Genomic DNA, 27,629 nt, shown 5'->3' with positions numbered 1-27,629 from the left:
TAGGAGGCAGCTAAAGGGTTTGAGTAATTGCAATACCACATCAGACCAGAGGGTGGCAGGGTGTACTGGCTGTCTTACTCAGTTCCTAGCAGACATTTCCTGAGAAATTCCACCAGGTTCTGGCACCTTGGATGACGTCATATCCTGTTCTGGTGCCTTGGATGATGTCATATCCGGTTCAAACCCTAATGACATCACTTCCTCTACGAGCCTTTAAAGTCGCCATCTTACTTCCAGTCTGACAGTTCTGTTTTGGACTCAGTCTTGTGAACATCTCTGTTCAATTATTTAAACTTTTGCAGCCAGGATATAATATACGGGTGGCTGCCCCAAACCTTTATATGCGTAATGTCTGGAGTGAATTAATTGTCACAATTTATATATTCTACTTAAAACAATTCCAAAAAAATGTGCTAAATAATTAATATAATCTAATATAACTGTTTTGTTACTACACTGTATTGTAATGATTTAGCTCTAAACAGAACGAATCAAGAATCACACAGGCACTACTTTCACTTACACTTTAAACCTATAAACCAGGAGGTCCTAAACATTTTATCTGAGGACCCAAATAAAACTGGTACTGTTCTGGAACCCAAGGCAAGACAAGTAAAGTTGTGGAGCATGCACTGGTACAGTTCATTGCCGCACCCAATACACAATGAAACAACTCGGGATCCCAGTTTGCAGCCCCCCAGGCAGACACGCGGTCCAGTCCCACCCTCCGGAAATGACCCTCTATCTGCTGCAGCCAAGTGATACGTGGGAGACCCCTTGGCCTGGTCCAACCACTCGGGTCCCCAACAATGAGGATCTTATGAACTGGATCACCCTCGGGGAAACGCACCACATGGCCGTAGTGCCGTAAATGACGCTCCCTCACAATGCAGGTAATGTGCCTCATTCAAGACTCCATGAGCAACACAAAGTCAAACCAGCGGTACCCAAGGATTTTCTGGAGAAACACAGTACCAAAGGAGTCCAGTCTTCATCTCAGGTCACTGGATAGCGTCCATGTCTCGCAACCATATAGCAAGACAGGAAGCACCAGGACTCTAAAGACTTGAACATTATCCTTTTGCAGAGATATCAGGAGCGCCACACACCCCTTTCCAGCGACCTCATGACCCCCCCATGCTCTCCCAATCCATCTTCTGACTTCATATGAAGAGTCACCAGAGACATGAATGTCACTGCCGAGGTAAGTAAACCTCTCAATGAGGTCGACATTCTCTCCGCAAACAAACACACTGCTGATGGCTCAGCACAAGAGGTCATTAAAGGCCAAGAAGAGGATTATTATCATAGTGACAACAGAGTCATAAAGGGACAAATAACAATCACCATATCATAAAAAAGAAAATGTTTTTGTTTACTTTTAAGCATATTTTCTCACATGAATATTACTAATAGTGAAAGTTGGAGATAAACATATTATTAAAACTATACTCTTGTTAATCATATTCCAAATGTGTTTATTCAATTGGTGGAGCAACTGGAGCCTATCCGAACAGCCATAGGGTGCCAAGCAAGAAGAACCTCTGATCAGGATGCCATCCCATCACAGGGCGAGCGCACCCACCACAAACACATACACACCACTCTCATACACACACCCACACACCAAGCACACACTAGGGACAATTTAGGATCGCCAATGCACCTAACCTGCATGTCTTTGGACTGTGGGAGGAAACAGGACATGGCGAGAACATGCAAACTCCACATAGAGAGCCCCTGGAGCTTTAACGTAAAACAACTCTCATTCAGAACAGGAACAGATTTCTGAGGGGTATTACTGCCAGTGGAACTGCTTAGTTTAAGTTTTAGTAAAGCTGACAGAAAGAATCTCTTGGGGTGTGGTGTGGGGGTATGATGATTTTTGAAAGCACAGTGTGAACGGTCATTTAAAACTTTGTAATTTGACTCAATGCACCGGCTAAGGAATGAAGAAGGAAAAAAATAATGAATCAATGCAACTTATTTAGTCCATCAGTCAGTCAGTCAATTTCCAGCCCGCTATATCCTAACATAGGGTCACGGGGGTCTGCTGGAGCCAATCCCAGCCAACACAGGGCGCAAGGCAGGAACAAACCCCGGGCAGGGCGCCAGCCCACCACAGGGCACACACACCCACACACCAAGTATACACTAGGGACAATTTAGGATCGCCAATGCACCTAACCTGCATGTCTTTGGACTGTGGGAGGAAACCCATGCAGACATGGGGAGAACATGCAAACTCCACGCAGGGAGGACCTGGGAAGCGAACCCAGGTCTCCTTACTGTGAGGCAACAGCACTACCACTGTGCCACCGTGCCGCCCGTTGCAGCTTATTTACCTTGTCTTAAAACAACACAAAAAATTAAGTTTTTCAAAACATGCCCCACCACTAACAATACATTTTTATCAATGAATTCACAAATAGCTTAAAACACTCCAATTTACATTTATCAGTTTATTGAACTGGACAAAGAAGCAAAATTATTCCTAAGAAGATACATACATTAAAAGTTCTTTATACCGGTGATGGGATAAATCTTCCTGAATAATTCACTGAATGATCCAGTTTCAAATGTTTGACTTGACTGACTAACATCATGCAGAACGTCTACTGCTTTTCTCAGCCTTTTGATATTTGTTGTTCTCACTGGTTTAAAAAAACTTGTCTTTCACACTACCAGTAAAATTATATTTATTGAACTACTGTACTTCAAAATTGCATTACAGAAAGAAATTCTCCCATGGCATGTTAAACTTAATACAAAGTCCTCTTTGCACCTCAGTGGCAGATTTACATTCAAGGTATACAGTTAAAATGTAATGAGGAACCAACCAGTAGTCCATGACCACTGAAACTTCGTTTAGCATAAAACACAGCCATGATACTATATATACTGTCAATCTATTGACTCTCCTGTCACAAAGCCCTGAAAGTTATCACATCTTTGGGCCGTTCCAGTTATTTTCATTTTAACATCTCAAACTTGCGGGGCGATCCCTTCACCTCACAAGCTCGTACATCATTTCCTCCTCTCTCCAACTTTCTTATAGGTGTCTTTGCTGTCAGTTTGATTGTTAAACTGGTTGGGAGATGGAAGGTAGGAATGCTTATTATATGTTAGTACCAAAGAAACTAAAGCTCTCCTTGGTGTGTCAATGGCATTGTTTTACATACTGCACTGCCATAAATATTATGAACGACAGCGGGCAGCTTATCACTCAATACTGAACACTATCTTGGACAAACTTGGTTGTTATGTGGCAACCCATTAGAGACTTGCTTGCAACTACTCTAACCGAAAAAGGCTGACAGCATCATGCATGCGTTTTAGCACTCCTGTGGAGCTCTACTGTATTGATTCATCCGCGTTTGTGAATCGAGCTCCGTGATTCACGGCCAAGAGTCATTCAAAAAGAATGAACTGTTCATGTGATTATAAAATGTAATGCATCACCATGTAGAGATGTAGTGGAGTAGAAAGATATTTGCTATAAAATGTGGTGGAGTAAAAGTCAAAAGTATCCACAGCTTAAAGGTACTTAATAAAGTACAGATATGTGAAAAATGTACTTAAGAACAGTAACCAAGTAATTGTACTCTGTAATCTCCCAACCCTGGTCCAGCTCCAGTCACCCACTAGTCTTTGTCTGCTCCCACTGACCATGCGCCTCCTCCTTATTCAGACTTTTAACAAACTTTAGAGAGGAGTAAGAGGGAGGGAATTGACCATGGAGGAAGGGGAGAATGACGAGACTGAAATAAAAAAAATGGACAAGCAAGATTGTGGAAAACAAATAAAACAACAGACTGGACAGAAAGGATGTGAGTGACCACGGTGGGGGAGGGGCTGAGGGTCACAACACTGTCCTTAACACTAGAATTACTAAAGCCTACAAAAAAACTTGTAATCCCACCCCACCTTAAATCCCTTTGCACCTCTCCGTAAGCATCTTTTGTCTTGTAAATGTGTCGATTAGCACAAGCAGCCTGAAATCCCATCTCCCCCCACTGCCGCAGAAAGGGCAAAAAGTTCTCTCAGCTCAAGGCTCTTTACCTGCGTGTGAGTTGCCTGGAGTTTTATAGGTTAAATAAAATATTGTTATTTGGAATACATGCATTTCATGCACTTCAGCTACAGGTGGAAGCTCAATGAAACTCTTGTTACGGTTATGTCTGTCTGAAAATGGTTCCATAAGCTTTATGACCTTAGCCTCAGAAAGTCTTTTCCTGAATAAGATCAAACACAGTTGCACAGGGTGTTACAGGAGCTTCCATCTGCAGCTAAAGTTGCTTCAATACACGTGTACTTTGTGAGCATGCCCATGTCGATCAAACAGAGGAAGCTCTGCAGTCTACTTGTGACTTTACGCTGTAGGAAGATAAGTAAATGAATCAAGGTAAATAACATTCAATCTGGCTTTTATATAAGTAACATATAAATGTTTTATATAAAGACCATCACAAAACATAATCACAAACAGGACTTTGCACAGTACCTTGGCGAGCACTGTAAGCCGTGCATCTTTGTTGAAGGACAGGTGTGGAGCACACTGACTGGGAGGATGACGCTGGACCTCGTCCTGCATCCAAACGGTGCCATCTTTTGCCTTTACACCTGGTGCACCTGCATTGTTCTTATATGTGAGTGGACATTTCTTGAGGGGAGGGCTTCTGTTCTCTTTCTCCGAAGTAGAACCCTCATCCTCATTTGAGTTCACCTCTGTTATTGCACGTCTTTATTTGAAAACAGCAGTGTCAGATTGGGACGAGCGTGAATGTGACTGAGAGAATAAAACTGAACGCTAACTTTTACAAGTACCATATATTTACACCAGCTGTTACGGACTCAAATCAAATGTATGGTTTTATAATAGTAAAAATAAGAGCAGCTCACTACAGAGGCATCCAGGATCAAACTGGCGACCTTTTGATTACCAGTCAGCAGTTCTTACCGCTGCGCCACCAAAGTGGTCATATTAATGATATGTCAATGTCGCACCATAACGCGAGTTCTTTTTCTGTAGTTATATTCTTCTTTTGTTATACTTGTACCTTTTGTGAAAGCGTTTATTTGATATTTGGACTTCAGGCTTCACACCTTATACACTTCGTGTCGACATTTTGTCAATTATTACTAAAACATAAAAAACGATTCTGTTTTAACAATGTGTTTACATAGATTGTTGTAGATATGGAACACAATGAAATGCATGTATTCCAAATAACGATCTATTATTTACTCTCTACAACTCCAGGCAATCCACATGCAGATAAACAGACTTGAGCTGAGAGAACTTTCTGCCCTGTCAACGTGGGTGGAGGGATGGGATAGCAGGCTGCTTGCTGCTTGTGTTGATTGACACATTTACAATACAAAAGATGCTGACGGAGAGGTGCAAAGGGATTTAAGGTGGGCCAGGATTATGAATTTTTTCATAGGCTTTGGTAATTCTAGTGTTAATTATTAAAAGGAAGTCTCTATATGCGGCCACCTCACGTCCATCTCTCTGCCACTCCATATGGGATAGAGAAGGTTAGCCTGACAGAGTTTGTATTTTGGAAATGGAGCAGTCATATTTATAAAGTTAACTAAATACACTCACACACACTCTGTCATGCTCAAAGAAACACTCACGGACACATCTATGTAAACAAATACACTCACACTTATTGTTCACTCACCTCAGTTTCTCTAATTTGCAGTTTTCACTCCTCAGCCCCTCACACAGCTTTTCCACTCCTGAATCTTTCAGTTCTTGACCATTCAGGTCCAGCTCAGTCAGCAGTGTGTGAGGAGAAGAAAGAGCTAACGAGAGAGCTGCACAACATCTGAAGTTGAGATGACATGTCCTGAGGCTGTGCAGAAGAAGAGGAACAAGTGAAAACGTGAGGTGGGACACAGAGATATTCCAAAGAAGCCCAAGCAAGCATGACACCAGTTGTAACAAAGATACTGTCTATCTATAATGATGCACTGACCACAGCAGAATTAAGAACATCTAGGGAATTAAATAAAAAGTGAAAGAGAAGAAGGAAGAGCAGAAAAATGAAATAGGTGTGAGCTGCTGGATTTTTCTCCATTATGAGACACAATTAGAGAAAATATTTAACAAGACAACACTGGCCTTGTATGGAGAAGACGACAAGAATAACATGGAGGACAAACATCATGTGGTGTGAAAACAAGGCATGCATGGTGATTTCATGGCTGTTTGTCTTTCTCTTTTTTATTTTTATTATTTTATTTTTTTTAGCCAATACTCTGGGAGATTCCCCAGTGTTGGTGTGCCATTGGGTTCTGCTTATGTGTTTTTCAGTATTTGTCTGTAGAACAGTTTTTCATTGTTTTGGAATTGTGAGTTATGCTATGTTTTTTGTAAAATAATAAGCAATGTTTAAAAAACAGAACATTAAACCAAAGGACATAGAGGGGAATAAATATCAAAAGGTGGGGCAAACGTGGTGTGCAGGACAAAATGGGGACATTGAGGGGGAAAAAGAAAAAAGTAGCTTAGACATGCAGATTCAGCGTGCGAGTAGAGGAGTGAGTGTTAATGCAAAACACAATCTGGGCAAAAGAACAAGGCCTCTGTGAAATGGACAAAAGGGTTTCGGCAGGGTGTCCAAACAAAAAAGGGCAAAGTGACCAGAGGAATGAGCGAGGAGGAAAAATAGCAGTGCTTCTTCTGGCTTTCCTGTAATTGCAAGGCTTGTAGGTCTGACAGCTTAAACTTGGATATTAGAAAGTTAAAGTCATGTCAAGAACTAAGTCCTGCTAAGAAAACTGAAGCTTTATGGAATTGTGTGTTTTTTATTAAACATAATAGCAATTGCAACATCACTTAGGTCAGTGCTAGGTCAGAATGTTCCAGGCCTGGAATGTTTGGGATGATGTTCCAGTAATTGGTTCCGTATTCCTGAGGGACCAGTAATGACTTATCTGTAATATCTCATGATTTCCTAAATTAATTAGGGGAAATTTTGTTTATTTTTGATATTCAATCAATTTCAATCAGTTAATCAGAATTGCTATCATGATGTTCTTCTCCAATAAAGCTAATCATTGATCAAACCAGATTAATCAGCACCACTGTATGTGGGTACACAGCACATTGATGTGGTTTGTGCTGCCCACTGGTGGTCACCAGAGGTGGTGCCCAAGGTGACGAGGCCCAGCAGAGATTTTTCACATTGATGAAGTAGATCCAGCAGAATTTGTTCAAATTCATGGCAAATCATGTACTTGAGGACACCAGTGGAAATTAAGGGGAAGTACATTTAGGAGTGAAGTCATGAAACACTTCTGTTCATAAAGATACATGGAGTTGAAGCAGAAACCTTGACAACCTTCAAGAAGTATGTGGATGAGATCCTGGAACAGCTTAGCCATTAGCTAAATAATGCAAAATGACAAATGGATTGAATGGTCTCCTCTCGTTTGTCAGATTTCTTATGTTGTAACCACAACACATGTTTGTTGAATGAGTTTGGGGATTTTTTTTTTTTTTGGAGATATTTATTTAAATACTAGCCATGTGCGCACAACTATGTTGCGCATGTTAAAGTTGTCTGTGAAGGGCTCCCTGTTTAAATGCGGCTGCCAGTCGTGAACTTTGCCTTTCGTCGCACAGCATTATGATTTTTTATAAAGGAAACAAAATTACAAAAAAAAACCCTTGGACATTGATTCGATAGGAACGGCCTACTCGGAATCACTGTCCGAATAGTAATTATGTGGTGGTGGAGGAGCATTTCTGCTTCTCTCCGTTCACAGTCCATCTCGTTTTCACGACGCTGTCGTTTCCTCTCACGATCTCTTCTCAACCTTTCTCCAATCTCGCAGGTTGCTTTGTGGCAATCCAAAGAGTAAGGAAGAACCAGTGCTTCTTTCTTGAACTCCAAACGCCAACTGATGGAAAATCACAGAAGTGTGTCCGACTTATATACTCTGACTGCCGACTCCAAGAAGCGGGTGAACGTTCGATTTGGACGAAGTGCTGCCAATGACGGTGGATAGAAACAGAAAAAACCACAGTGTCGACAACGAAGCAGGTGTCGACGCCAGATCTAAACACAAAGCACGGTGTCGATGCCAGATCTAAACACAAAGAGTGGTATCAACAGTGTTTGTAAAGAAAAGTAACAACAAAGGCAGTGTCAGGGGAACATGAATTCGCGGACAAACAAAGATCAAGATCCAAATGAAGATTATATATAAAGATTAGTTAATTTAAAGCACAACAATTTGTTTAGTTTGAATGTCTGTGTTTTGAGGTGTGACTGGAGTACTACAGTCTTCAGTAGTATAAGCCTGGAGGAGATTCTTAATGCAATGCCTATGTTTTAGCTGTCTCTCTACTGCCATCTAGTGCTTCTTCTTCTAATTCATTCGCGGACAAACAAAGATCAAGATCCAAATGAAGATTACATATAGAGATGAAATGACAGGAAGATGCATGCAGAATTAATACATGAAAAGACTTTCAGACAGGAAGCAAATGTCTTCCTTCATGTATTAAAGCAGTGGTTCTCAAACTGTGGGGCGGCCCCCCCCTAGGGGGGGCGCAAAGTAACAAAAAGTGGGGCGCGAAGATGTGAAAAAAAGAAAACAAGAATCAAAAATATGAAAAATACATCTATTGAAACCAAAACAAATGAACTTAAACTACATTCTTATACTAGAAAAATAAATATAGAGTTAGATAAATGTCGATAAAAGTTAAGTAGGTATAATAAAATACGCATCTATGATATATCATTAATTAAAAAAGAACAAATTGGTATTAGTGGGCTCCTTTCAAAAAAACCTTAGGGGGGCGCGATTAAAACTGTTATGAAAACTCAGGTCGCAAATACTTAAATGTTGAGAAACGCTGTATTAAAGGGACAGATTTCAATGGAAGGAAAACACTTGGTTGGCTTTTTGTTTTGCGCCCTCCCCAATCTATCTTCTAGAGCAGGGGTGGCAAACTCCAGTCCTGGAGTGCCGCAGTTGCTGCAGGTTTTCATTCTAACCATCTTCATCATTAGTTTTTGCTGCTAATTAACTTATTTTGCCTTAATTTTAATTAACTTGATTCAGGCCCCTTAGTTGTTTCTTTTTCTTTAATTAGCTGCCAAACAATAATGAGACACAAAACAAGGTGCCACATGACCAGCTCACCCGTGCCCATCACACAATATCTGAAATTAAAGAAAGGTGAAGGTCTCAGTAAGGTTGATCTCTCAGGTTCCCAAAACATTTTGACGATGTTCTTAGAAAAAAACAGAAAATCAAGAGTTTTGAAAATGTCTGCTGTGTCAGAATGAGAGCAGCAACAAGCCATAGAATTAAATAATGAGTTTAATTAATAGCAGGAATTGGCTTCTCATTAAGAAACTGGTTGGAGTGAAATTAGTTGGAGTTTGAACCCTCAATTTAGTTGGTCATCTGTTGGCTCGTTTCACATTTGATTTCTGTTTGTCTGCCATTTAATGAAGAAAATAATTAATTCAGAGGACTGAATACTTAAAAACAGGGCTATTAAAATGAAGGAAAAAAGAAGTTAACTAGCAGTGAAAACTGGTCACTGATTAGGAAAAGGGTTAGAATGAAAACTTGCACCCACTACGGCACTCCAGGACAGGAGTTTGCCACCCCTGGTCTAGGGGGTGAGGAGCGAAAGCTTCAGATTCGTCAAAAATATTGATTCCTGGTTTTCAATGGATCTCAACGTTTTATGGTCCCCTGAAACATTGATATCTCGATGATGGGTGTGCTTCTGTCTGTGTCAGTTTCTTGACAGTCTAGAGCTAAAATGGCTGGAGAGAAAAATACCAAACTCGAAACTTAAGCCTTTTATTAGATGATGATGTGCTAATTAGTTTTTGATCCAATTATGTTCCTCTCGAGAGGAACCCTCAAATATCATAATTCTACAATTAATTATGAATTCTTCTTGTCAATTGCTATCATAATGACCTATTAAAGATCATAATTACTGAAATGTTATAGAATATTTCAGGTAACTTGGTTCCTAGGGTGCAAAGCCTACTGAAACTCACATCTGAAGTTTTTGCAAAGTAAGGCACTGAATTTCACTGCAAATCCAATCTTGTTTTGTTTGAGGTTATTTTCAAGGTCAGTTTCGAGGAAGCGTTCAAGGGTCTTCATTAATATCGACGTCAGTTACCTCTTCTTCAAGATCGCATTGAATTTTGATTCAGTTTTTGTAAACACATTGTGACAACGTATAATTGCCTGTGAGTGAATATTGTTTCTGTTTCTCTAATAAATAATCTAACTTTTTCTAATGTTTGTCCCTGTGATTTGTTAATTGTCATAGCAAAAGCTATTCTCACGGTAAACCGTAAACATCTTAATACAAACGGTATACAGTATCACAATCTCCTTCGGTGTCTAATGTTATTTGCGGAATATATACATTACCTTTCTTGTCACCTGTTAAAATTAAAACTCACTTCTCTGTGATCATAAATATATACCCGACTGAATTGTGTATTCTTTGAAATTAAACTTGTCGTTGCTTTAACTGTTGCGGGACCACAGATTCTCATAGCGTATGGTCCATTGTTGTGTAAATCCACATTTTGTGCATTGAATGATGCGAAGGCGAAAATACTTTGTTTTCCACTCTTTGCCTTTTATTTCTGACCTCGATTTATCCTGCTATTTTTTCAATTACACCTGGTTCTGATGATTAATTAACTTTTGTTTGTGCTACTGTGATCTTTACTATTTTTTTTGATACTGTAGCGACTGAAGTAATAAAGTATCACAAAAGTTTTACTTGAACAATTCACCGACTTCGTAACACCAAACACAACTTTCTAGCACCCTCTCTAACCCCCCCTCCCCCGGGGTCTTGCCTCCCCCCTTACCGCATCAATCAATACCCCGTTATCAGTCTTCCGTGCTGTACTCCGCCCCTCCCTCAATCGGACCGAACAGTCACTTAAAACAAAAAAGGCTTCAACCTGGCTGGGATGCTACAATATTTTCGAATTTTACTTCTTTCATATTCTGTACCTTTCTCTGAATGTGTATCGCCCCATCGTTTGTTTGAGCCTTTTGAATTCCGCTGCTTTCACAATCTCTTATCTGCCTTTTTTTCTCTCCAACACTTTTGGGTCTCTTTTCTCCACACTGTTCTTTCCTCTTTGCTTAGTCGTTGACGTTTCATCTAGAACGTATTGTCCTTATACGCTGAGAGCACAGGATCTGTGTGTGCTACGTGCCTTTACACGACTGAGTGTTTTGCTGGCCGTGCTCTTATATGATATATTTTGTAAGTAGGGTGTGTCTTGCAAGACTCTCATGTTCCACGTCCCCGCGAGACGGCCCTGGGACAATCTCTTGGCACCAAGTCTCATGTTTACAGTCCCCGTGAGACGCTCCGTGGCAAGTCTCTTTTGTCTCGCAGGTCTTCTAAGTGTCTTCCAAGAACTTCCGAGAAGATCACGTCTCATCGCCCTGCTTTTCCTTTCCAGGACTTTTTTTTATAATAGAGAGATTATCAATAATACATTATTTAAATTGTAACTTAACTTCTGCTTGTCTTTTACTACACCTAATTGCCTGAGGTTAGTAACTAATAAGTCTGTGTACTGCCTGAAACCACACACCAGCATTTGTCAGGTTGTATGGTTGCCAATATTCACTTGTACTTGGCTTATTGTTATTATTTATGAATCCTATCAATAATACATTATTTAAAATTGTAACTTAACTTCTGCTTGTCTTTTACTACACCTAATTGCCTTATGTTAGTAACTAATAAGTCTGTGTACTGCCTGAAACTACACATCAGCATTTATCATGATGTATGGTTGTCAATATTCAAATTTAATATTGGCTTATTGTTATTATTTTCCGAATATTATCAACTAGCCATTCCCCGTGGCTCCGCCCACATAGTAGTAAAACAGGTCAAACTTTAAAAATCAATAAACAAACAGGTATCTCTAGCTAAGAGGAGGCAAGTTACACTCCAAAACGCATAGGTAGACCGACTCCCCACTCCTGACGTCACACATCCCCCTACCCCTCGGCCTGCAGTCTCTGTCTCAGATTAGCGCAAATATATCAACCGAACTATGATACTTAGCACGATAACAGAAGTTGCAAAATCAACTGGAATGTTCAAGCAAATTCTAGAAAAAAACCCGATCTTAATCCATTAAGCAGTTCTCTCGTTTGCTAGCTAAGCAGATGTAAGAAACACCCCAAGGCTGGCATGTGAGTGAGGAGGGCCTCAGCCTGCTGCGTGACTCTCTGATTTGCGCAAATAAATCAGTACCGCAAGCGAACTATGATTCTTAGAGCAATGAGAGAAGTCGTAAAATCAACTAGAATATTCAAGCAAATTCTACAAAAAAATCCAATCTAAATCCATTAAGTAGTTCTCTCATGAAAAGCGGGCGGGCGGACAGACAGACAGACGTTGGATTTTATATAGAGAGAGATAATACATTATTTAAAATTGTAACTTAACTCCTGCTTGTCTTTCACTCTATGTAACTGAGGCTATAGATATAGAAGGGAAGGGGCGGAGAAGTCATAAAGTACAATTTCTTGCAAACAGTGGTACGTCTATGGGATTTGAGGCATTTTGGCAAAGGGTACACATTAAAGAATACAAAAGGGGAAAGCAGAGTAATAAAGAACCCTAGCAAGACAAAAAACTGTGCCAAAGTCATAAAAAATTAAATCCCCTCATTCACTCACTCACTCACTCACTTACTTATCATTCACTCACCTCAGTTTCTCTAATTTGCAGTGTTCGCTCCTCAGCCCCTTAAACACCTGAGCCACTCCTGCATTTTTCATTTTGTTGTAATTCAGCTCCAGTTCAGACAGCCGTGAGTTTGGAGAAGAAAGTGCCAAGAAGATAGCCGAGGAACATGTGGGGATGAGGGCACAATCAGACAGCCTGTGGAGAAGAAGAGAGACAAGTGAGGACATGTGGTGGGACAAACAGTAGGTGCCCACCATCTTTCCCTTTCATTAAAACTTACAAAATTAGGTAAAATAGCAGAGAAAAATGGATGTGAGTTGCTGGTGTCTCCTCCATTGTGAGGCATATTTCAAGAAGAAATGTCATAAAACTAAAATGGGATTATGTGGAGAAGAAGAAAATGGAGGGACAAACACCATGTGGTGTGAAAACAAGACACACACGAGGATCTAATGGCTTTCTTTTTAGCGCTTCATCAGTTTTTCTTAATTATTTTTTGTCCAAACACTTTCAGCTGATGACATCATTAAAGTAGAAGTGAGGAGGACATCAACTCAGCAGATTCGTGTTTTCTACTCTATTATTTAAACTTCTGTGTTTTAGTCCATTCCTGTTTATCAGTGGCCATGTGTGGCTTGTTGGTCGGACACGTCAGTAAGAATTTGACTGGACTGTCAATGGGACGACACAAGCAGCAACTGTCACCTGTTTGAGGACAATGAATGACCAGAAAGGCCTGTCTAATAAAGTCAATGTCACACGCTGAACTTGTCACTTCAGTCTACATTTGTTGTCATAATTTCTCCCACAATCCCTCACTACATTTTCCTTGTTATTGTCACCGCATTAAAGTCTCCATTCAGATCCTTGTCACCTCAGTATCAGGTCAGCTTTATTAGTTTATTGTCTAAATGTCCACATTGTTTCTTTGTCTCTCTTTGTTCCTTCAAGTCAGACCCCTGCTGTGTAAATTGTGTCTATAAATGCGCAGACAGGCAGACGGCCAGGGGTCTCAATAACTGATTTGATGAACGTGAGCAGAGCTGGACACTCAGATTTGTCACTGAACAGGAGACTGAAATCCAATTTGAACCCTACAGCAACACTGTCCTCAAAGGGACTACAGTAATCCCTCCTCCATCGTGGGGGTTGCGTTCCAGAGCCACCCGCGAAATAAGAAAATCCGCGAAGTAGAAACCATATGTTTATATGGTTATTTTTATATTGTCATGCTTGGGTCACAGATTTGCGCAGAAACACAGGAGGTTGTAGAGAGACAGGAACGTTATTCAAACACTGCAAACAAACATTTGTCTCTTTTTCAAAAGTTTAAACTGTGCTCCATGACAAGACAGAGATGACAGTTCCGTCTCACAATTAAAAGAATGCAAACATATCTTCCTCTTCAAAGGAGTGCGCGTCAGGAGCACAGACTGTCAGAAACAGAGAGGAAAGCAAACAAATCAATAGGGCTGTTTGGCTTTTAAGTATGCGAAGCACCGCGGCACAAAGCTGTTGAAGGCGGCAGCTCACACCCCCTCCGTCAGGAGCAGACAAAGAGACAGAGAGACAGAGAAAAACAAACAAGCAAAAATCAATACGTGCCCTTTGAGCTTTTAAGTATGCGAAGCACCGTGCAGCATGTCGCTTCAGGAAGCAGCTGCACAGAAGGTAGCAACATGAAGATAATCTTTCAGCATTTTTAGACGAGCGTCCGTATCGTCTAGGTGTGCGAATAGCCCCCCTGCTCAATCCCCCTACGTCAGGATCAGAGAAAGTCAGCGCAAGAGAGAGAGAGAGAAAAGTAAGTTGGGTAGCTTCTCAGCCATCTGCCAATAGCGTCCCTTGTATGAAATCAACTGGGCAAACCAACTGAGGAAGCATGTACCAGAAATTAAAAGACCCATTGTCCGCAGAAATCCACGAACCAGCAAAATTATCCGCGATATATATTTAAATATGCTTACATATAAAATCCGCGATGGAGTGAAGCCGCGAAAGGCGAAGCGCGATATAGCGAGGGATTACTGTATATACATTGCAGTGTCTTCTGTCTGTCGTGTCATTCAGACAGAAGTCACCACTAAAACTGGCATGTCATAAAGAGAAGACATTGGCAGTCACACTGAACAGACAAAGTTGTCACATTTAATGCAAGTGGGGTGGCAAACTCAGATTGTTGTTTGTCATTCAGGACTCAGAGTGCGGACGCAACTGGGTTCATTTGCAGAAGGCCATTTATAAATGCTGGCCTAGCCAAGTCTACAGTTTAATTAGATGTAACAATCAGCTTTTATTTTATTTAGCAGAAGTATAATGCAAACAAGATGACAATTAAAAACAACAGGAACAAAGACAATCAGCAATAAGTGACAAGAGTGAGCCGACATAAACAGAGAGGAGGTGGCGGCACATTGGAGGACATGACAGTCCGGTCTAGGAGGGACAGACAGAAGGTTTGAGTGACACCGCTCTCTTTCCAGCCATTCTCTCTTTGGCCTGTGAGCCACCTGAGCTCAATGGACAATCTCCACTCAGCCGACTGATGCCATGGGTTCAAGATGACAGGCTTCACTTCTCTCAGCGTCACTGAACACACACAGATGGTGGATGGACAGACTTTGGTCCTCAGTAGGAGAGTGTGAACACTGGATAGGCTTCTGCTCTTCATGGGAACTGAAGCACAGTTTAAGTGTGTGGATAAGAAACATCAAATTTGAAAACTTGAAAAATAAATAAGAAAGAGGATAACAAGAATAAGGAAATAGAACAATCCAAATCAAGGGAAGGGTCAAATGTTTTTGAGGGTGTTTGTAACAACGTGGACAAATGACAGCAGTACACAATTCAAAATGTATGTGGAAATGTTGATGAAGTCATTACGGATTACAAAATATGGAAAGAGGTCAATCAATCACCTTTCTTTTATATAGTGCCTTTAAATCCCGAGTCCAACTCTTTCCGTGTATTTTTATATCGAACACAGACAGGTGAAGTGACTCATTTGGGGTCATACAGCATGTCACAGGCAGGAACTGAACCCACGTCACTTGACTGTCAAGTCCAGCACCTCAGTCACTGAACCACAGAACTGAGAATCAGCATTGGACAAAATGACAGAGGAGGCAGGACACGAGCTGTCAGACCGAGAAGGTGTGAAGAAAAGGTGGCCATCCCAGTAAATTGAACTTATCAGTCCTCATGTGTCTTAGGTGGACCCTGAAAATGTTGATCCATCTATCCATTTGTTAAACCCACTTATCTAGAACAGAGTTATGGGGAAGCCGGGGCCTATGCCAGCAAGCATGGGGCTCAGGGCAGCAACAATCCCTGGAAGGGATGCCGACCCATCACAGAAAGTGTCCACTGAGACAAAGTCTTTTAGTATTTTGATGGTAAAAGTTTTTGTCAAAGTGTAAAGTGTAAGAAGGGATGGATGTCTTAAATTGACACAAAAGGCAATCAAACGTGTAACATGAACAGGATGGTGGCACATCGGTTAGCCACTGCCTCACTCATCCAAGCACCTGGATGAAGGTGTGAATAAATGAGCGAGTTTACTGTTTTTTCTGATTTATTTCATCTGTTTTGCCTTTAATTTTAATGTTTATGCTGAAAAGACTTAAGGGGTGTTGGTTGACTTCACTTTTCTTATAGCAAGTATGCAATCCTGTAGGACTTTTTGTTTTCATTCCTTTTCCTAATATCAAATAACTAACACAGTATAACACATATGTTGCTCACCTGAAACATCACAGAGGGAGACAAAATTAATGCTAGTAATGACAGACCAATTAATCTTACTTCTGTCCTATAGAAAATTATGGAAATAAAATATATATAACATATTGCATTTTCTTATATAATACGCTGCAATGGCTATTCATTTGTCTGTCCAGGATTTTAAATCACCTGTAGCTCGCAAACCGTTCTGAAATTTGGTACACGTATACTACATGAACTCTACTGTCCGCTTTCGGGGTGATGACTTTAATTACTCTTTTTATTTTTTTTTATTTTATTGTAGAATCAACTCTCAGCAGCAGGTGGTAGTGCAGCGCATGCATACGGACGCCGTTCTCATTTCCTACCACCTTCGCCGTCACATCCCCTACCTCTTCATATCTTAAACCATTCTTGAGGCAGATCGAAGACTTAAGTGAAAAATTAAGGAAAACGTACTAAGTAACTGCAACATAAAAACTGACTTAATCAGTTTTAATGCAAAAAGATGCCGATGAAAGAAGAGAAGAAGCGGGCCGCTAGGGTGGAGAAAAGAAGAGCTGCTCAGGAAGCAGCAAGCGCTTCAACCTCTGAGCAAACGAATGGTAAACGTACAGAGAAAGAGGATGACAACAAGGAATGCTCAAGTCAAGTGTATTCAGTGCACGTTATCGTGTGAAATAAATTAGAACAGTACTTAAATGAAAATAATATTCTAAATATCAGCCAGCATGGGTTTATGAGAGGAAGATGTCAATCTGATCATTTTGATTTTTTTTTTGAAGAAGTAACTGAAAGAGTTGGCATACAACATAATTCACGTGGACTTTCCAAAAGTATTTGACTCAGTCATCCGACACCAATGATTAATTCTGAAGCTAGAAGCTGTAGGCATCAGAGGTAACTTACAAAAACTGGATCTCTAGTTGGTTAACCGGCAGGAGACAAAGAGTACAGATAACAGGAGAATGGAGTGAGGACATCAGTGAAGTCCTTCAGGGGTCTGTCCTTAGACCCTCGTTACTTTTTCTTAATTTTATTAATGATGTTAATTGTGGTATAGCTAGCAAACTTGTCAAATTTGCATCCGACACTAAATTTGGAGTGATGGCAGACATTGAGGAGGCAGCAAAAAGGATTCAAAAAGACCTGAACAAGCTTCATAACTGGGTAAACACCTGGGGCATCATGCATAATGCTGTGCGAAGAATTCACACTATAACATGGTGTATGGACAAAAGCGGAAATGTGCTTACGCACAAAAAAATCCAGATGCATAAATCTGTGCGTACGCCAACTTCCACGTTCTTCCGCTACATAAATGCTGGTCAACGTGAAAAGTAACGCACGTGCACGCTCCTGCTGTCCCGCCCCAACTCCTCCCAGAATTGTGCCTCTTTGAATATGCAAATCAATATAAATAGCCCTTAAGCTCAGCGTTCTGTGAAAAGTTAATGGCAAAAGCACGGGGGAAAATGGAAGAATTTCAGCGAATACCAAATGGAGGCAAAGAAAAATGAACTATTTGTTGGTTTAAACAGTGATATAAACAACAAAAGGAAGTTGATCGAGTGACATAGAGTGTCGGAGAAGCTCAAAAGCTCAAGTTCACAAAGTCGCACAGTGGCTGAAATAAAAAAGAAGTTGTCAGATATCAAAGTCGCCGTGAAAAGGCGAGTCGTAGCCTACCGTCTGAGTGTCATATGAAAGCTTATTAGGGTACAGAGAAAAAAAAGGCACACACTGGGGAAAAAAGCATGAAATGTCAACTTTAATCTCGAAATTTCCACTTTAATCACATAGTTTATTTTGTCATTAAAGTAGAACATCATAAACTTCATCTTAAAATCGGTTAATTTACTAGTTTCTCAAATCCCATCATAATTAAACTAGCACATTAAATGATTTGTTTTTTATTTGATCTTCTATGTGCTCTATGTGTGTGAATCACTATGTGCTTCTTAAACGGGCTTTCTCTTCCTCCGACAGGACACAGAATCCATTACATTCGTAACATTACAGCTCTCTGAATAATTAAAATACTGAGATATATACTTGATATCATTTTCATGATGATAGGAGTTAAAGCATGTTATTAAACATGGGAACACGGTGGCGCAGTGATTGTTCATGTCTCACGCAGGATGCTTACTGTGCCATGCGCGACCTTTGATGAAATACTTTATTGCAGCAGTACTGTCTCTTTCAAACGTACTAACCCTCAATTTCTGTTCTTACTTTTCTTTCTCCAAATACCCAATCATCACACAATCATCTCTGTAATAGACGTTAAGCCATCTGTAAGCTTAGAATGCCGATTCTTCAAAACTTTTAAGGAACATTGAAATATCTTCGTAGTATGTGTTTAATTATTCTATCCATCCAATGTCACGCCAGTCCCAGCAAGAATACAGCGCGAGGTAGGAACAATCGTGTCCGTGTCCTTACATATTTATTTATTAACAATATAGACTATTTAAATTAAGTTAAAGTTTTATGTGTATAATATAATAAACATATTTTGCTGCATTTCATCTTAAAAATGATATCGTCATCATATGTAAATACGCACTTTATAAAGTGGTTCAGGTTGTGCAATATTATAACTGTAGTGCAAGTTTACAGTGAGGTGATTGCACTTATAAGTACAAACAGTTCTACAAGGAGCACTTGATGGACTGATTGAGTGCGTTTATAGTTCTTGGGATGAAACTGTTTCTGAACCGCGAGGTCCGTACAGGAAAGGCTTTGAAGCGTATGCCGTCTGAGAGCAGTTCAATAGACAGCATGGCTAAGGCAGCGTGTGCTTGATGCTGTATACCGATAATCTCTTTCCAATCATCTGCTGTAGATCTGTGATTCCACACTCAGATACAGTGATATAAATACTCTGAGTGGTGTAGTGAGAGTAATATGGAAAAAGATGATCCGCTGTGGCAACACCTAACCGGAGCACCTGAAAGAAGAAGAAGGTGCAGTGAGAGTAACAACGCTAATGCAGTTATGGTATTTGGAATAGTTTGACCATTCTGTGGGCCATTATATTGCTATAGGTTAATTACAATCAGATGCCTTAAACAATATGCAGTTAATTTCAGTGTATTTATAAAGCTGCGTCAGGGATATGGATCTAAAAAAGAAAGGGTAACCACACAAGAACAGTAGCACTGCTTTGACGCTGGGTGCCGCCAGTCTGCAAAACCTAGCATAGAACTTGCGTACACCAGGGTATGAGCTACTGTGGAAATGTGCGTGGCTTTACGCCAAATTTAGGTTTTATACATCGTGATTTGAACGTGGAAACTTTCGTACGCAACATTTTTATGTGTACGCACCGTTTATACATGAGGCCCCTGGAAAATGGAGTTTAACGTAGAAAAGTGAAAAGTGCTGCATAGCAATTATAAATACAAAATGGAAGAGACCTCTGAAAAGGATTTAAGGGTTTATGTCGAAGCACCATTTTAATTGACTAAGTAAAGTATGCAACAATTAAAAAGGTAAATAAAATGTTAGGTTATATCATAAAAATTGTTGAATTTAAGTCAAGGTACATAACGCTCAGACCATATATTACACCGGTGAGACCACAACTTAAGTATTGTGTGCAGTTCTGGTCACCACAGTACAAGAAAGACATTGCAGTACTTGAAGGAGTCCAAAGGAGATCAGCCAAGTGCATCCTGGGACTTAAGGACATGTCCTATTGTGTCAGACTCCGAGAATTAAACCTGTTTAGGGGGGCATGGGGGGAACCTGAGTCTCGGTCCAGGGTGTGAGCTGCATGTAGCCAGGAGACGGAAGTCTACCGGACCGGTAGGAGAGTCAGCTGCACTTGCAGATTGGGTGACTCACCTGTTGCAAGGCCCGTATGGGAGAAGCAGGGGAGCCGACAGTTAAATGTGAGAAGTCGGCAGGTTTTTTTTTTTTAAGGGACAACTTCCTGCCATGGTTTTAACATCATTTTAAAGACTTCGTTTTTTTTTTTTTTTTTTGGATTATAACCTCCACTTTTCACCTGCTTTTATGGATTATTTATTTCTAAACTTGGAGCACTGCACTTTATTTGGACACCGTTTAGTTTTGATTGTTTTTAATAAAAGCACTTGCACACTTTACACCTTTCCCTAGCTCTATGTGTGATTGGACATCATTGCACAGCTCATCTGGTTACATTACCGACGGTGTTGGGTCCGAGGGCTCCTAAATCTGGAAGGAGAGCATGGAGCAGGACCTGCACCGTCACACCGCTACATTCCAAGTCAAAATATTAATAGCGGTCTGCTTATTCGAAGAGCTAAATATAAAAGTACAGTAGTGGCGAGGCAACTTTTTGCTGTTAGGCACCAAATATTTAGAATACTTTATCAATACGGATATGCAGGAATAACACCATGGATCAATGTAAAAAAACTATTGTGACCTGGCCGGGACGCCCCTTCTACTTATGTTCCAGGGAAGCAACCATGGACTACTCAGTACCTCCACCGGGATGCTTGATGGCAGCCTCCCTGGCTGACGATGGTGCCTCAGTTTCCCGCAGCGCTCCATGGGAGATGGAGTTCTCCACAGCCCTGTCCCTGAGCCTGCGTGGATGACTCTGCAGCCCCACCCGGAAGTGCAATCAGAAACAGGTGATCAAGCACCTGGAGCACTTCCGGGTGGGCTATGAAAAGGGCCAGCAACCACTGTTCTGGAGGAAGATGAAGAGGTTGCCAGGGAGGAGTGGTGGTGCCAGAGAGAGGAGTATAAGTGCTTGGTGTTACCTGTATACTGTGCTTGGGACTGTGTTGTGGCTGGAGGGATTACGGGGAAGACGTGCCCTCCAGCTGAAGAAAAATAAACAGTTTATTTATTTTACACGTGCCTCAGTGTGAGTCTGTGCCGGGTCGGGTGCAATATAGCGCCTTATATCACACTACTAAAGAACACAGTAGATTTAAGGACTTGAATGAAACTTCACAGTGTTTACAAACTATAAAACTAAACTCATGAAGGTTTTATTACTCACCTTACACATCTACAGCAGCTGAGCCCTGGTGCTAGCCGCTTGATGCACTCTGGGGTGAGTTTTGTCCCTGTTAGGTTAAGCTCCTCGAGTTCTCCACAGCAGCAGATAACATAGCCCAGCACAGCACAATCCAGAGGTGATAAAGTCGTGTAACTAAAGTCCATCTTTAAATCCTTCTCCATGGTGTCTCGAATTAATTTCTCATTCTGAGCCTCATAGAGCCACTGACACACTCGCAGAGCTTCACTTTTATCTGCACTCTGTAGCAACCATTTAGCATTCTTTTTCACCCACTCCAGTATCCGCTTTACTGTCTTCATCTCAAAATCTCCCAGAATTCCCCCCAGTGATACAAACACAGAAGACCTGCCCAGTCCTGCCAGGAATCGAGTTAGGATCTCAAACCGGCCTTCTTTACATGAGTCGAGCTTCTTTAGCAGCTCTTCTATGTCTGCTGATGGATCGAGGTAGAAGGAGCAAGCAGCTATGAACTCCTGTATGGTGAGGTGATAGAATGTGTACATTGTGTGGTCCATAGTGCGTTCTCTTGGTGGGATTTCTTTAAGTAACCCTGAGAGGACTTGAGAGGGCAGGACGGGATGGACACCAAAGCTGGACATCTCAAATGTGTCATTAAACACAAGAATCCTATTGGCTAGCCCATAATAGGCCATCTTTCCCAGGTTGACCAGAAGCCCTCGCTGGTCCTTGGCTTCTCCCTTGTGATTGGTCAGGATATTACGAATTAACATCACATAGACCTCAGTGAGAGTTCTGGGGGCAGCTCCTCGCTCATCTTCAGGTGTCATGAAGTGACTCTTCAGCACAGAGCAGATAATCCAGCAGTAGGAGGGGTTGAAGCACATGGCATACAGAATGGCATTCTCCTCCACATACTGAAAAACCTTCATACTCAGTTCAATGTCACCAAAGAACTTCTTAAAGTACATCAGCCTTTCTTCAGGGAAAAACCCCAGGATCTGTGCAAATCGATCAACCCTGTCCATGACCAAGGCCTGCAGAGCTATTGGTCTGCTTGTGATCAGAACTGAACAGCCCTTCAGTAATGTCCTTCGTACCAAGCTGGTGAGCAAAATATGGACAGGAACATGCTCATCTGGGTCTGAACAGAGCTGCTCATGTGTGTGCTCTGGCTTGTGTTTGTACTCATCCAGACCATCAAGTATAAAGAGAAGAGACTCAGGTTTCTGAAAGATTTCTCTCAGTCTCGGGTCATTGAGATATTCATAGTGCTTTACGATGAGCCTGGTCAGAGGCATCTGCGGCTCGTTCTCATAGTCAAGGAGGTTGAGCTCCCTAAATTTAAACAGGAACACAAATGTAAACATTTGGTACCGAGTGCCTCTGGCCCAGTCAAACATGATCTTCTGGACCATGGTGGTCTTCCCGATTCCAGCCACTCCACTGACCACTGTAATGTGAGAGTCAGTCTCACTTTCAAAGCCCCTATTAAAAAGCTTCTCAGTCCAGTTTCCCTTACATTTTTCTCTAGTCTGCTTCTTCACCATCTCTTCATGAATCCTCCCTATATTCAAAAGTTCATGGTGCCTCTTATTGTAGGTTCTTTTGTACTGACCAGTGAGCATCAGATCCATGTATTGAGTCTCAAAGTCCACAGCTCTGGTGTGTGGATCTCCAGAAAAAGCCTGATCCTCCAAAGTTTGTGTGGATTCCAGCACACCTGCTTTGTGCGTTTCATGGAGATCTGAAAGTCACAGTGACAATTAGTTAGTCAACTAAGGAGTGGCAGAATGGACAAACTTGTTACTGGAGATGGTGATTTACCTTTAATGTGAGCCTCAATGGGAGGGGTCTGGAGATTGTCCTGAATATCCATCAGGAGGTGCAGTCCTGAAAAGGGAGGATGAGATAAATATTAAGATTTGAAACTTACCGAAAAACCCAGAATTCAGACATTTTGTTCACTGTAACCCTGAATGTTTTGCTTGTATACAGTGCATCCGGAAAGTATTCACAGCGCATCACTTTTTCCACATTTTGTTATGTTACAGCCTTATTCCAAAATGGATTAAATTCATTTTTTTCCTCAGAATTCTGCACACAACATCCCATAATGACAACGTGAAAAAATTTTTTTTATTATGGTTAATTACTCGCTGTAATTTAAAATAGTTAGGTCTATTATGCATATGTAACAATTCCCATAAAAATAACAATCTGTTTAAATTGTACACCCACTTCTTCATGCGGGAGCGGCAGATCTGTGAAGTTGCTAGCACATAGCACCTGCCCGGGGGTTGGCGAGCCCCCTAGTTATGATAAAAAAGCAAGAACATTCTATGATGAGCTTTCTTGAGATTACACTCAAGGTTTTAATCCCACTTAATGTTTTGTGACAGCACAGTGCCCAGAAACTTGGATGACTCTGTCATCTCAAAGGCTGAGCCATTTAGAGCAAGTGATAGGTGAGCAGGTGTCTGCTCCTGAAACCTATGATCATCTCCTGAGATTTTTGAATGTTGAAGTCCAAATTGTTATGGCTACACCACGCTTTCATATATTCCAACTGTCGTCTGTATCTGAACTCATCTTTGTTTGAAATGAGGCCTATTAGTGTGCTTCCATCCACAAGTTTAAGAAGTTTGACAGATGAATCACTAGAGGTCCAGTCATTTGTATAAAGTGAGAAGAGTAGTGGGGTAAGGAGCACAGTCCTGGGGCACACCAGTACTAATTGTGAATGGACAGACTTGTGTGAGTGCAGAACAACACCTGTCCTGTTTCCTATCTGTAAGAAAGTCTGTAATCTAACAGCAGATTGAACAGGGCAGGTTGACCAGGGTGAGGTTTTTGTTAGGAGCTCTGGGTGACAATAGCATTAAAAGCAGACAAACAAGATTCCCACATATGACCCTGGCTTACCAAGGTGTTGGTAAATAAAGATTTATTGCACCATCCACAGACTAGTTAGCTCTGTATGCAAACAGGAATGGGTCCAGGAAGTCTATTGTAGCATTCTTGAGGTCATTCAGACATGGCGTTCAAAGGTCTTCATTACTACAGCAGTTAAAGCTACTGGTCTGTCATCAATCAGGTGTGTGACCTTTGAATTTTTAAGGTGCTAGAATGATGATGGAGGTCTTCAAGCAGGCAGGGACAGTGCACAAATGCAAAGACTGGTTGAAGATGTCTGCACATACTGCACAATGCCTAAGTGTGGAAGGGGAAATAAGGTCATGGCAGCTTTAAATAGTGTGCCTTTTGAATTACCTGCAGATGTTATTTGCAGGGATGATGGAAGGAGGAAGCTGAGGAGAAGAGGAGTTACAGTAAGACCATCAAGTTGGTTTATGTCCCATTGTCTTTCAAAGTGACCATAAAACTGATTTAATTGATTAGCCAGACTGGGATCAAGAGAGTTGCATGATGTTTGTTTCTTGTTGTTTGTGACCTGTTTAAGATTCTCTAGACTAATGCGCTGTCATTTACAGAGCAGTTATTCGGAGTACTTTTATAACCTTTAATCCCTTTTCCACAATATACTTGGCTTTCCTATATTCCTCACGATTTCCAGATCTGAAAGCACGCTAGCTGTCCTGACACAGTCGTCTGAGCTGTGGGAGGAATGCAAACATCTTCACAAAAACAAATCGGTGAAGTGACAGCATCAGTACATTCGTGTATGTTGGCGGTGGCAGTTTTGAAAGCACTCCAGTGTGTACAGGGAAAGCAGGCCTTAAGCTCCACTATTGCCTTGCTAGTCCACTATCTAACTGTTCTTTTGACTTGCACATACACTTATGCAACAAAACATGCTATTGAAATAAATTTTATAGTTGTTTAAGTTCTAATGGCCAGTTAAATCTATCCTGCTGTATCAGCTCTTTATTAATTATCTTCTTTGATTCTGCCAGCTTAATAAAACATTCTCAAAATGAATGCACAGCATGCCCATAAACATTACAAGTTACTCTGCCATGACTGGCTACGTTTAAATAAAGCAGTGAGCCACAAAATTTGTTACATAATATATGCAATGAAGCTGACACAACATGGCATAGTCGGCCCAAAGTCTCTATTTCTGACCTTTGATTACATGTCCCACAGTACATACGTCATCTTTAGTCTCACTGGCACATTTCTGCCACCCTCAGTGCCCTTCAAATTCAAGAAATAGGTATGAAAAATGTGACTTACTGTAGTGAAGAAGCAGCAGCAGACGGCTTGACTTGGGGAAGTGCTGTGTGTTGTGAAGCCACACCCGAGACTGTGACAGCTACCTGTCTACATTGCAACACGCTCTCAAACCAGGAAGTGTGCTTCGTTACTAAGGCAATCAAAAATAAGCAGAAATGCTGTCCGGTGAGTCTCTGTCAGTCGCAAACAGTGCCACTTTACCACCCAGCACTCCTCTTTTACAGATATAAATACAATTAGAACAGTGACATTTATCAGTTTATTTTGATAAGACAAGAAATGTAATAAACGCTGATGCCATTGTCAGTATGGGCAGCTTTTGGGTAGCCTTTTGTTCTGAGGGTTAAAACTGTCCTGGGTTTTGAGTGGTGTGGGTGCTTAAGGTTCTTAACAGAGGTAGGACAAAAGTGACTTGGCAGGATGGTTAAGGTTTCTAATAAGAGGGGTTGGCTTTCTAAGGACAGTGTGGGCCTCATATGTCCAGAACAAAAGGAAGCCATGTGCCAGTCACACTCTGTGCCCTTTTCACCATCTTTTGTAGTGCTTTGCAGCCCAGGGATGAGTAGGTTTTGAACCAGGGTATAATGCAGCCAGTCCCAACGGACTTCACTGTACATGTTATTATTATTATTATGTATTAAAAGAAGGAGATGACAACAATAAAGAGTTGGGGTACGTGTTATTGCAAGGCCCAATGTCTTAGATGAGGCAATTCCTGCTTCTCCGCACTTAGTTTATGACCAACTCCTCCCCAGTATCAGACGATAAGATGGGCTATGCAAGACAGCCACATTGATCATCGTAGTTGCTCCTTGATACGTGATTATACATGAGACAGACATGTACCATTGAGTTTCCCTATGGATACAGGTGAGGATGGTCAATCCAGATCCCCATTGTCACTTGTCACAGGAGGCTGGGGGACAGATCTGGAAGGACAGGGAGGTGGTGTTTATGTCCTCCAGGCTACGAGGGGGCAACCACCCCAGATCATGAGAGGACCATGGGAGAGGAGCAAGGAGGCTCAAGCCCGTTGGTGTCCGTAGCCATCGCCAGGGGGCACCCCAAGCCTCATGGAGCCTGGGAAACATTCATTTCCACCACACCCAGGAAGATGGAAGAAGAGCCTTCCAGGGACACCCGGAGTGCTTCCGGGTGCAAGAGCAGCACTTCCGCCACACCAGGAAGTGCTACCGGAAGAGAATCATCAAGCACCTGGAGCATGTCCGGGTGAACATAAAAGGGGAGCCGGAGTTGGGAGGAAGGAGACAGAGCTTGTGAGGATGGTAATGGAGGTCCAAGGAAGAGAAAGAAAGAGAGAGAGATAGAGAAAGAAAGAAGAGTTGTTGGGATAAGGCATTGTGGTGCTTAATGAAATAAAGGAGTGTGCTTTTGGACATCCTGGTGTCTGTCTGTCTGTGTCCGGGGGCTGGCTTTCCACACACCATAGCACATGACAGCATGCAACACTGGAAATGTTGCTGTCAGAGTTTGAGTGCTATAACAACAACATTTATTTCTATAGCACATGTTCATACAAATAATGTAGCTCAAAGTGCTTTACAAGATGAAGAAAGAAAAAATATAAAAATAAAATTAGTCAATACTAATTAACAAATAATAAAGTAAGGTCCGATGGCCAGGAGGACAGAAAAAACTCCAGAGGGCTGGAGAAAAAAAACAAAATCTGCAGGGGTTCTGAGGCCATGAGACCACCCAGCCCCCTCTAGGTATTCTACAAAACATAAATGACCTTAATTAGTCCTCATGGTTTTCCCGGCTTCACATGTAAGAATTAGATGATGATGATGGTCACGTGAATGTCTGGCCTTCAATCCATCAATGTAGGGACTATGCGGTGCTTTGATCAGGTGGTGGGGGCGCAGATCGCAACCACAGAAAACCAGAAAAAGAACAGCGGAGAAAGTAGGTAAATTAAAGTAAAGTAACATTAAGTAAAGTAATAACAGT

At 41.4% G+C, this 27,629-nt stretch overlaps 1 protein-coding gene across 1 annotated transcript in view; it reads right to left on the bottom strand.

Annotated features, from left to right (window-relative positions):
- Window positions 1-25,724, bottom strand: part of LOC114664909 (NACHT, LRR and PYD domains-containing protein 3-like) — a 33,169-nt gene extending 7,445 nt beyond the window's left edge. Inside the window, exons 1-5 of the mRNA XM_028819229.2 lie at window positions 25,659-25,724; window positions 23,286-23,351; window positions 21,480-23,205; window positions 12,767-12,940; window positions 5,691-5,864 (exon numbers count right to left, since the gene is read on the bottom strand). Coding sequence (XP_028675062.2) covers window positions 5,691-5,864; window positions 12,767-12,940; window positions 21,480-23,205; window positions 23,286-23,337 — 2,126 coding nt within the window. The 5' untranslated portion in view covers window positions 23,338-23,351; window positions 25,659-25,724. The remainder of the gene's footprint in view (window positions 1-5,690; window positions 5,865-12,766; window positions 12,941-21,479; window positions 23,206-23,285; window positions 23,352-25,658) is intronic.
- Between the last annotated feature and the right edge of the window lie 1,905 nt (window positions 25,725-27,629).

Source organism: Erpetoichthys calabaricus, chromosome 1 (genome assembly GCF_900747795.2).
Source record: "Erpetoichthys calabaricus chromosome 1, fErpCal1.3, whole genome shotgun sequence".
Taxonomy (NCBI): Eukaryota; Metazoa; Chordata; class Cladistia; order Polypteriformes; family Polypteridae; genus Erpetoichthys; species Erpetoichthys calabaricus.
Note: the sequence above shows the minus strand (reverse complement) of the source record. Positions and strands in the feature narration are given on the sequence as shown.